This window comes from Nuphar pumila, chromosome 7 (genome assembly GCF_984573655.1).
Source record: "Nuphar pumila chromosome 7, dmNupPumi1.hap1.1, whole genome shotgun sequence".
Taxonomy (NCBI): domain Eukaryota; kingdom Viridiplantae; phylum Streptophyta; class Magnoliopsida; order Nymphaeales; family Nymphaeaceae; genus Nuphar; species Nuphar pumila.
In genome coordinates this window covers 33,337,738-33,349,786 of record NC_143255.1, presented here as the reverse complement: position 1 = coordinate 33,349,786, position 12,049 = coordinate 33,337,738, and the positions used below count along the sequence as shown (strand labels likewise).

The following is a 12,049-nucleotide window of genomic DNA, read 5'->3' as shown; positions in this document are numbered from 1 at the left end:
CCCGCCCCGCCTCAAAATTAGAACATCCATCCCCGCACCGGGATTGGTTTTAACCTCCACCCCCGCCTTCATCCCAGTTCCATGTCCTCCATCCCCGGTTCAAACAGGGATGAGGCGGGGCGGGGAAAAGTGTACGTCCATCCCCACCTCCATCCCCGAACGGGGATGGATTTTAACCTTCGTCCCCGCCTCCATCCCCGTTTCATACCCTTCATCCCCGGTCCAAACAGGGCGGGGCCCCGCTTTCCCCGGTCCACTGCCATCCATACCTGTAGCCCCTCTCGCTCTCTGGCATTTTCTCACCCTCTGGACCTCCTCATGCCCTCAAAGACACCATAAGGGAAGATGAATAACATTTAGATTTTTTTTTTAAATAAGATGAATATTTAATTTAGATATTTTTATATTTTCAATTAACATTATACATGTTTCACGTGCTTAAATTTAGTTAGAAATTTGAAGGTTTTGTTATTTTTTATTTCACTTAACTTATGCATGAAAATTATGAATGATGTTTATTAGGATTGAGGTTTTTATTTAGTTTTTTTAAATAACATAAATATTTAATTAGGTTTTAAAACTCTACGTCCTTTATCAAAATTTGTATGGACTCACGTCTTGAACTCATGTCATAGTCATACGGTAAATTTCTACCATAGTTTCAAGATGCTAATAAATTAAGCATCAATGGTGCAGAGCACCACCATTGCTCGAGAAAATAAAAAAAGAAAAAGAAAAAAGGGTGTGGGAAGGTTAGAAATTTTTATTTTATATTGAAATTTAATTGAAGAAAAAAAATTGTGAAAGAAAAATCTCACGGCAGGCCTAAGTGTTCCTTTCGTAAGGGTTGGATAGGATAGGATATGATAGCAGCTATTTGGTGGGGCTTCCTCTTGTCATGGACCTTCATTCTAAAAGTGAGTTGAATGGGGTTTAAGCTTGCACTTGGAAATGGACTAGATCTAAATAGGAAATGAAGACAAGGATTTGTTTAATTTTTAATCAATAAAAGTTCTTTTGACATTTTAATATTTAAGATTTTTTTTATTGAAATATTATTAAAAAAAAAACTGCTTACCCCAATCAATGTGTTAAAAAGCTATGTGTTTCAATCGAGTTCTATGTGTTACTTGTCTTTATATATAAGACAAGACTTAATACAAGAGATTAAATTATAGGAAATCAGTTGGGAGTCTTTAGAGTTTGGATAAACTTGACAATTCTAAAAGTGATGATATGATATGGCATCACATTGTGGTGGATGGTGCAATAAATATCCCAATGTTTCAAAGTTTATGGATTAGGAAACATATCTAAGCACTTCCTAAAACATTAGTTTAATTATGAGAAAACAAGAGACTCAGTTGATTGTGGTTGACAATTTATGTAATGTTATTCCATGAGTGAACTATCCACCTTTGAGATAGATGCTGGTTAAAATTTGATGGATATGCATGGCTCCCAAAGCAGTTCCAACTAGAGACTGATGCACGTTCAGCATAGGCTCATGTGATGGGGCTACTGCAATGTTCCATTGAAGACATGTCCAACTCGAGATGTAAACGGTTCGGATTCGGATCGAATGTGACCAATACTATATTCAACTCGGATTCGGATCGAATGTGACCAATACTATATTCAACTAATCAGATGTTGGCTAAATGGATTTGGATTTAGATGGTGAAAAGTTCATACCATGTTTATCTTTTTACATGTAAACAGAATAAGATGTCCGTCAAATTCAGATATGTTTTGAAGCATGTTTAGTGGGACTTGGTAAACCAAATCCGATTAGATTTGAATGAGAATATGGTTTTGATATTTTGCTATGGAATCCCACATATAATCGAATCTGTTTACATGTAAAACTGGATTTTGTATGAGCATATTTCGTTATTCGAATCCGAATCTATGTAAAACATCCGATTCGTAGGATATGATGTTGGGCCGCATCCGAACCTTTTACATCCCTACGTAGATGGCAGCCTGACCATGAAGACTGAAGACGGTTGAGCCCATAACACTGTTATTAATTATTCGACCAAGCCAAGTAAATCAATCGAGCCGATCAGCCCTATGAGCTAGAACCTAACTCAACCAACACATCTAGGTCCAAGCCCAGGACGCATCCGAGTCACAGCCAAAAGATGAAAGCAATACACTTCTCGTAAAGGAAATGCTTAGACTCTTTTGACTATTTTATTACCAAAATAACCTTATACAATTACATTACTCTCTTTTCAGTGACCAAATATCAGGTGTACATTTTCGTCTTTATGTATGTAGGTTTTCCGGCAACGGAGAGACCTCAAGCAGCCGCCGGGATCCTTCTGCGGTCGCCGGTCTGGCTCTTCTTCCGGCCGTTCCCACGGAGTGGGGCCACCCGATCCAGTACGGACGCGCACCTTTCTCGCCGTTCATCCAAGAAGATCTGAAGGCTTCGACACTCCACGCTGCAGAACGCCTGGTCGCCCCTGCAAGGGAGGACAGCGAATTACCGAAATGAACCCTAAACAGTCCGAGAAAGTACCATAAAGCCTCCAGATCACGTTCCGGGTATGGTTCTATTTGGTATTTTGTTACCACCACATCATAAACAATGAGATATGGATATGGGTCGGAAACCATACCCGAAGTCCACATCCAATTGCAATAACTAAAGTCCACATGTGGTTAAGATTATTCAAACACAAGTTATAAGGATGCCATCGGGTCGAATTCGGGTCAGATGTAACTCGCTCCAAATCCAATTAATTGGGTTCATAATTGCTCGAATCAAATCCGCATTCAAATATAAGGGTAAAATCCAAATATGATTCCCGATGCATGTTTTTTACAAAACGTAGGTTCTGGCGCGATTCCCGATGCATGTTTTTTACAAGCTAACATCATACGTGACTACACTTCTTCTCGAGGTGGATCTTACTGAATTTGTCCACAAGCTTTTGAGAATAGCTTAGGGCATGTAAAAAAGCATTTGATCAGTCCGTACGCATTAGATTGGACTTATGCACAATATCAAATCTAAATTGATTGGATTTTATCATTCACAAACGGATTGTCATCATGAGTCAAATATGGGCATTAGCAATTGATGCAGGAGTGGGAGCAAGACACCACTGAGTTTATTGGGTCCATTCAGATTTATTTTGATTATTTAAGTTTTTTTTATTTATTTAGCTCAATATTTGTTTTTAAGTCATATTTGAATCATAGTTTAGAATTAGATTTATCTTAGATTCATATTAGGATTAGGGTTTCTCTACTTACTTTAAATATTCAAAGTAGAGTGGCAGAAAGGGAGCTTGATGATAAATTACTAAGAATTTCAATGTTTTTCCTAGTATTTTTCTTGCTTTTCTTAGATTCTTAGTTTCGTTGATGCATTAGGGTATGAAACTATTTCTCTTTTAGATTCGATTGAGTTTGATAAGACAAATTATTCCATCGATGTTTATTATTTTAATAAGCCATAACGATATCCCTTTATAAACTGTATCAAAGTAATTAGAAACCGGTATCAAAATTCACATATCCTATCCAGATTGGGTGGGTGACAAAGGCCTCAACAGACTAAAATATCCCTCACTTTCAACCAAACTTGATCTACATGTCATATCAAGAACACTTCAACGGATAATTACAAGGTTGTCAAAATGGTTCAGATTTGGTCAGATATCCAACCTAATCCAAATCCCTTTATCAGATTCGGCAGAGCAACAAGCATTGGAGTAATGCTCGGATTTGGGTTTTGGCATAGAATTTTGCATCTGAATTCGAAACCGAACATAAACGGACCCGAATCCAATTAGGTACCTGATGGTTAGCTACAGATGAGCTTTTTCTCCATCAGGCTCTGGGTCGGATCAGGCAATATCAGATTATGTGGGATCCAGTGATGCCCGGGACCTGCTAATCACTGGTACGTGAAAAGACCATACTATACCTGGAAATTATCACGAGGACACATATATCCCTTTCCGCGGAATACCATCAAACTCCCACAGAATGACTCGTCCCTAGTTCCCAAGATGAGGACGAAAAAGACAGAAGCATCCCTCTCATTATCTCAAAAGACGAAAATGGCTTTCAGTTGGGGAAAGGGATACGATCAAATTAGATAAAAGGACATCGTTATCCCTCTCATTTTAGGCAAAGTACGGGAATGGGATTCGGTGAACACGTTCAAATTATGGATAGGGATGGAAGTGGAACGGAGCGGAGGTTTGGACACTCCTGTCTTTTTCTCTCACGGGTTTTGATATTAACCTCCGTTAAGAAAAGAAATGAGAGCTCGACTCGTTAAAGAAAAAAAAAATCGAAAAAGGATTTTATTTTAAGGTTAAAATATATATATATATATATATATATATATAAGATTTTTAAGGGGGGAGAAGAGAACCCTTGGGATCACCTGTACATGTAGACGTCCTTCTCGGGGCTCAATTGGTTCTTGCACAGAAAGCAAGCCCGGAGGAAGCTCAATTCCGGCAGTCCTGAAGCTCCGGCGGCCGGCTTCGGCGGCGGGGAACGCAGGGTCGACTTGATTATCACGTTGGCCGCTGGGCTCGAGCCCTCTATGACGATCCTCAGGCCCACCGTGCTCCCCTCTCCGGACCTCCTCGACCTCGCCGGACTAGTGGGCTCGACTGAAGCAAGCACCAGACTGAGAGTGCCCCGGATCCTCCCAAGCATGTTATATTAATCTTCACCAACCAACAGAAAACCCGTCTCCGAGTTCCTTCTATCAGAAAATCAGAGTGCGCGCGTTCTCGTTTAGAGGGTAAGGAAAGAAAACGACAATAGAGAAACGAGGGGAGATGGATGAGAATGACATGTGTATATGAAAGGACGTGTCTCAAGAGAGAAGAAACAAAAATATATAAAAAAAAACTCTGTTTTTCTTTTTCCGTTCGTCGCTTCTTTTTTACGTTTGTTTTCGGTGGAGGAGTTTGGACGTGTTGGGGCAGATGACCGATTGTGCCCTTCCTCTTTTTCCTAACTCTTTTTTTTGGTTTGGCGTTATAAATAAAACATGCTAAATAAACTTTTCAGTTTTCTTTTTCTGCATTTCTGCACGGCATATTAATAAAAATCAATGTTTGGGTCATGTTTTTTTTATGAAAATTTTGATATTTAGAATCTAAAAATTAAAAAAAAAAATTGGGTTATCAAACCTTATAAAAACCTACCCATGTGTCACAATCAAACCTTTTAAGAATCAATCGTTATAAAAATCAAGCACATGGTCAAAATTTAAAAAATAAAACAAAATAAGCCTAAAAATTCATTTAGCGTTAGCATGTTTTCATCATTCTCTATATACACACACACTATTTCCTCGAAATGCCCATCTTTTATGTCTAAAATAATTAGATTCATTTCAAATATATTATTGGTCAAGAAATTTGAATCGTCATATGAACTCAAATTGTCATTTAGGCGGGGGTCATCGTCCAATCCGTTGAACCCAATCTAGATCCAATTGGTTTCTCTTAGATTTGGATCTAATTATGACACAAACATCCAATTGGTCTCTCATTTTAGGTAAATAAGATTCTTGTTAAACCATGTTTTTTACAAAAAATAACAAAATTAACTCTTTTCAGCCCCAAACTAGCTCTGTTTTTTTTCATAATTCAAGTTATGGTATGGCCGGCAATGAAGATTTCCCTTAAGAGGACCATAACCATTCCTCCCCAAGAAGGTTCCGTGCTGGGGTTTCCATGTAGACGTGTTACCCTTACCAGATGTTCTCTAAATCTGAAAACCTGATCACAAGTTTCTTAAAAAAAGGGTGAAAAAAAATTCGTAGAACAAAAATATCTTTTCTACCAGGATAGGTTCACACTCTCTCTCACGAGCAAGCACTTTGTTTCTGTAGTGCCGATCCCTTTCAAGGGAAAGTGGCTCTTGGGTGCAACATAACAAACGCCTTCATAGAGAATCCTTAGGGTATGTTTGATGGCTTTTCCAAGATTGGATGAAACTAATGAACACAATAGATACAATCCATCCCTAGTTTGTTTCTACTGCACATGAAAGTTGAAAGTTGCAACGTTTGTTTTATGCTGGGTGAACAACATGAAAATACATGTATAATGAATTAGATAACTTCGTTCTGGATTGTATGACTTGATCCGCCCAACCGTATGAGCGTTTTAACATGTTTATTATAGATTTTAACTTTGGATATAGATCTTAGATTGAATCTAAAAACTAAAAAATGTATAAAATTTGGGTAATTTGAGAAAAATAAGAAATGATAGTTTTTGATATATAAATGCTTCAAACCGGATCCAAGTACAAAAAAAAGTTTAAATTTTGAATAATTTGAGAAAAAATAAGAATTCATAATTTTTTATATACAAATGTAAAAACCATAAATAAACCATACATAAATGATAAAACCCTAAACTCCAAGAAAATAAATAATAAACAAACCAAAAAAACCTAAACTATAAGAAAAATAAATTATAAATAAGTCATAAAATTAATTAAAGAAACCATAAATAAAGCATAATAAAAAATAGCCCTAATCAAATACAAAAAAAAAAACTTAATCAAATTAACTATAAAAGGCCTTATTTAAGAAAATTTGATTCAAAGCTCTAATAAAAGAAAATCAAAGAAAAAAACCTAATCAAATTAACCATAAAAATCCTAATTTAAGAAATTTGATTCAAAGCCTTAATCAAATAAAAAATTCTTAATTAAAGATATTTGATTAAAAGCCCTAATAAAAAATTAAAAATAATAAATATAAAAAACCTTAATTAAAAAAATTGATTCAAAACCCTAATCAAGTTTTTTTTATTCAGATTCCTAATCAAAGCTCTAATTAGAGCCCTAACCAAATCCCTAATTAGAGAAGGAGAGAGAGAGGGGGGGTGGGGTTCTGTCTATTTTTTTTTTTTAAGTCGTTCCTCCTATCCTGTTTGAGAGGAGGGTGTAGAATGGTTTGATTAACGAAATAAGAACTCGATGAATGACATTCCGGGCATCCACCATGTCCATTGTTTGTTAGATCCCTGTCCGAAATCGTGCGTGGGATGGGGGATCAAACAAGTCCTTATGAAATGGTGTTGGGCAGATAAAGGCCTTAGTGGTGTGCGACATACATGGATGGGATACTATGTTACATGGATACGGGGATGCATTCATTTTTGTGAAGTTTTCAATATGACTAGTTTATGATAGGTGGGCCAAAATGAAGGGTCCATGTGATATTGATGAGATAAGTTAGTTACCACAAACAGTCCTTTGGAGCAGCATCCAAAAAGGCATTCCGTGCACTACCTTGGTGAGTAATGTCCAATATTTATGTGTCACCCCATTCGAGATCAAAATCAATTGACGATTTTTTTTTTAAAGGTAATCTGGGGTTAGGCAGACCCAACCAGTTATAATACTATAACATTGGGTTTTGAACCTGCAACGTCCCAACACAAAGCGACGCGCACTAGCTACGCCTTCCAGACAAGCGGAACCCCTGTTGGTGAAATCACTTGATGTTGTTGATACACATATCGTCGTCCACCCATCCCCAAATGCCTCTGTATCTTGGAAGCAGATCAGGTCATTCTGAACATAAGCGTTTTTGCTCATGCCGACATCGTGGCCATCCGATTTGCATTTTAAAAAGCTCAAAAGTCAACAAAACCACGTGACATTCATCCAAAGTGCAAACAGACGGCGACGAGCCTATCGGCACGGGTTGGGTATATTACCACTGCTATATATATATATATAATTTTCCTAAACACACTTTCTCTCTCTCTATTTTGTGTGGCAGGGGTATTATGAAAAAGTTTTGACAATTTTTAAAAAAATATTTAAACCTAGCATAGCCTATGTGTCATTTTAAAAAAGTTTATAAAACCAAATATTTTTGTGCACCATTGCCCCTCATTTCTCCTTTATAAGTACTACAGATTGTATGGTGGTCCCTCCTAGCACTTTATGATGAAGATAAGGGACGGAAGGTTTTAGTTTTCAATCACAATTAGGGGTGTCAATGGGTCGGATTTGGTTCTGACCTAGGTGGAACAAGACTTAGTCCTGTTTTTTCCGGTATGGTATCGTGTTTGGACCTGGGTCTAATCGGGTCCACTACAAGAAAACCATACCTGGATCCGATAAAAACTACATGAACCTGACCCGGTTCATACACTGTAAAACCATATTTTTTTATCATTTTTACATTAAAATTTGTGGGTCTTAACCTAAACTCAGGTCGGGTCCGGATCTAGTATAAAATTTTACAAATTATACTCGGGTCCATGTATTAATCGGTCCTTCGGGTCCGGACCCAGGTCTTAATCGGGTCTTATTATTTATCACCATACCCAGACCCTATAGGGTTTGGTTCGGGTCGGGTCTGGGTAAACCCAACCCGTTGACACCCCTAATCACAATTTTACAAGGGGTTTCGGCATAATATGAGCCTCAAGTCTATTGATCATTACCTGTTTACTAGAAAAAATATTTGGGATCAAACTTTTCTCATGAGAGTTTTATTGTACAATTTAGATATAATATGAACCTCTGATTGATAGAAATGTCTATACACTTACAAAATCTTTAATGCAGTTTATATTTTCCAGTGAATAAACTATACAAATCACATTTATAACATTTCACTTATGAAACATGCGATAAAACGTTAAAACATAAAATTGCCCATTCCTTGTCCACACCATAAATTAATAGGGGAGACTAATTATTTGTGGATAAACGCGCCTTCTAATTTTTGAAGTAAAAATCTGCTTATCCAAAACATGTTTTTGATGAAATAAACCACTTTGGAATCACACTTTGGATCATGTCTTCTGAATGTAAAATTATACACTTTTGACTTGTGAACTTTTGGTAAATTATTATAAAAAGACTTTAATTAATCATGTTTTTATTAATGCTAGTGATGTTTAAATTTATTATAACGGGTTACACAATAGTTTGAGAATTAGGATCGGTTGGGTGATGGGTCACCGTCCGAACGAGTTTGGGATTGGATCAGGTTGGGTATGAAATGAGTTTAGGAACAGATGGGTTTGGGTTTGGTCAGTTTGGATATAATTTGTGTAGAACAGTTTGGATATGGTTCAGAAACAAGTCAAGTATGAAGTAAGTTTGCATTCGAACAGGCTTTCAGGGTTCAGTTCAGTTTGGTAATAAATTTCATAACACCTTAGGATCAGGCATAAAAACAGCTCAGGTCCAAACTGGTTCGTGTTTGTATTTTTTATACAAGAAAACCTGACTTGTCGTTTCATATTGGTCAATATTTTAGACTGTATTCTAACCCATGGATGTGAACTGTAGTAAAGAGAGCTGTTCTGCATGCTCTATTATGCTCTTAGCAAATGGGAATTGCAGAAAAGAGAGTCACAAATATTATGCTTTGTTTTGTACTTGTTTAGTAATTTTGTTTTGCTCTCCATTGTTGTGTTACTAATGTAGATTCTATTGTTTTTGCCCAGGGTGATTCTTGATCACCTTAACTTTATAACTGTAAGATTCTTGCTTAACCAATGAGATTTTGAAATATTAGCCTATAAGAAGCCTATATGTTAGTAATTTTGTATAAAAAAATAACCCCATTTTCATTCTCTTTGTCCAAAACCTCTCACATACATGTTTTAGACTTTAAACAAAGTTTGTTGTTACATGAGAAAGTGTAGAAATCCCCTAATTAAGCTTGTTGACACATGAGACAATTTTCTCATTCTATTAAAAATTTAGATAAAAAACTATTGAATCAATTTGTTTGCCATATTTTATTTGTGCAAATATGGATATAACAAAGCATGATTATAGTGAACCAATAAAAATCTGAACCCAAATGGTCACATTTGGTTTATCCTTTCATTTTCTCGCTCTGATCCAGATTTTTGGATTCAATATAGGATTCAGATTCGGTTTATTGTGTAGTAATATTGGATTGGATTCAGAGTCGACCTTTCGAATCTGATCATATTCATTGTGTTTGGATTTCGATGCTATTCAACAAGTAACACTACAAGAAAAATGTTAATTAGCGACGAAAATTTGCGACTGATTTTTTTCGTCGTAAATTAGCGACGGATTAGCTAGAGAAAACTTTCTTCATGAATCCGTCGCTAAGTAGCGACGGATTAGCGATGAAAGTTTTCTCTAGCTAATCCGTCGCTAATTCTCAATACAAGAAAAACATTTTAGAGAGGGATTTAGCGTGGGAATTTTTCTGTCGCTAATCCGTCGCTAATTAGCGACAGAAAAATTCCCTTGCTAATTTTCAATTTAAACCGAGCGCAAAATTTTCCCTCTTTTTCCGTTCAAAATTTAAATCGATCGCGCTCGATTTAAACCGACTTCTTCGGAGGACGGCGACGTCGGAGAGCGCATTGGAGAGTGGAGGACGGCGACGCCGGAGGACGGTCGGCGATCGCTGGAGGACGTCAGCGCCGGTTCACGGAGGACGACGACGCCGGTTCACGGAGGACGGCGACGCTGGTTCACGGAGGATGACGGCGACGCCGGAGAGCACCGGTTCATGGAGGACGGCGACGCCGGAGGACGGTCGGCGATCGTTGGAGGACGTCGGCGCCAGTTCACGGAGGACGATGACGCCGGTTCACGGAGGATGGCGATGTTGGTTCACGAAAGATGGCGACGACGCTGGTTCACGGAAGATGACAGCGCCGGTTCATGGAGGACGGCGTCAGAGAGCATCGGTTCACGGAGGACGGTTCACGGAGGACAGCGACGCCGGTTCACGGAGGACGGCGATGTTGGAGAGCACCGGTTCACAGAGGACGATACAAGTCCGACGACGAGGCAGAGCGATCATTCTGTGCAATGCCTGTCGGGTGCGGTATAAGTCCGGCTTATTGCTGTCGGAATACCGCCCGATAGGGATCATTTATTTTTATTTTTTTTAAAAATTTAGCGACGGATTAGCGACGGACATTGTCCGTCGCTAATCTATCGCAAATTAGCGACGGAATTAACGACAAATAAGTTTTTCCGCTAATTAGCGAGCAAAAATTCGCCATGGCTTCTATCCATCGCTAATCCGTCGCTAAACAGTTTAGCGACAGATTAACGATGGATATAAGCCGTCGCTAATCCACGATTTTCTTGTAGTGTAAGAATTTGGAGTTACATGTACTTGGATCCAGCCTAAATCCAATCTGTTTGCACCCCTAGTGTGAACCCAGCCAGCCCTAGTGCAGGCCTCCATAGCAATGTTGTCAGTATCAGTCCAAGAATTCAGGCGAATCGGCCCATACATATGAGAAGTGAATCGTTCTGAATCGGCTAAAAAATATTTAAAAAATGGCCTGTGTCAATTAGAATGTGACACATGTTAAAACCATTAAAATAATATTAAAAATTAATTTTAAGCATTTTTTACATTTATTAAAAATTAGCCAATTCAGGTTAGTGTCGTATCTATTTTCTAGCGATACGATACGTCGATACAGAACGATACTGACAACAATGCTTCATAGATACAATTTTGAGGTCTACCATGCCTATTGGCAGTAATCCCAGCTTTGCCTTACAGAATGTGGGGATAAGTCCACACCTCCCCTCCCCCCTCTCTTCCGGTGACCTAGTAACCCTCTTTGTCTGCACTAGTTTCTAGAGCAGTTATTGTCATATTGTGTATGATGTTATATTTCATCACTACCACACATCATGCCCCACTCTTGCATATCCCAGGGTTCACAAATGTGATGTTCTATTTAAAAAACCTCAAAAAACTAGTAGAGCAGTTTTTTAAATATGGTTCATGTAAATTCTCCTTTCTAGGTCCAAAAATAGTATGAAATCATTAACAAGCTAAAATTATTAATAACATGGAAACATTCTCTAATGATAGAATAATAGTGTTAATGACAAGTTGGCTAGGTTGTCATTAAGTGGGCTTGCTGATAGCTTAACTTGTTTTGGTCATAACTTTTCATCTTAATATCCAATTCAAGTGATTTTTGTGGTTTTGAAAATCTAGTATTTTGTTGCAAATACTTAAAATGTCCTTTGATGGTTGAAATGCACCTAA

The 12,049-nt window shown here is 37.8% G+C and overlaps 1 protein-coding gene across 1 annotated transcript; it reads right to left on the bottom strand.

Annotated features, from left to right (window-relative positions):
• Positions 1 to 2,220: 2,220 nt before the first annotated feature.
• Positions 2,221 to 4,721, bottom strand: LOC149831831 (FCS-Like Zinc finger 17-like). Its single transcript, XM_090012249.1, has 2 exons — positions 4,415 to 4,721; positions 2,221 to 2,474 (listed from the first exon to the last, which is right to left on the bottom strand). Exons 1-2 carry the CDS (start codon positions 4,693 to 4,695, stop codon positions 2,309 to 2,311), a joined length of 447 nt encoding a protein of 148 aa, XP_089868375.1. The 5' UTR covers positions 4,696 to 4,721; the 3' UTR covers positions 2,221 to 2,308.
• Positions 4,722 to 12,049: the final 7,328 nt, after the last annotated feature.

Coding starts and splice junctions, on each gene's coding strand:
- LOC149831831 (XM_090012249.1), bottom strand. CDS start 4,695: ATGCTTGGGAGGATCCGGGGCACTCTCAGTCTGGTGCTTGCTTCAGTC. Junction 2,475..4,414: donor AAGGACGTCTACATGTACAG/GTGATCCCAAGG, acceptor CCTCCCTTGCAG/GGGCGACCAGGCGTTCTGCA.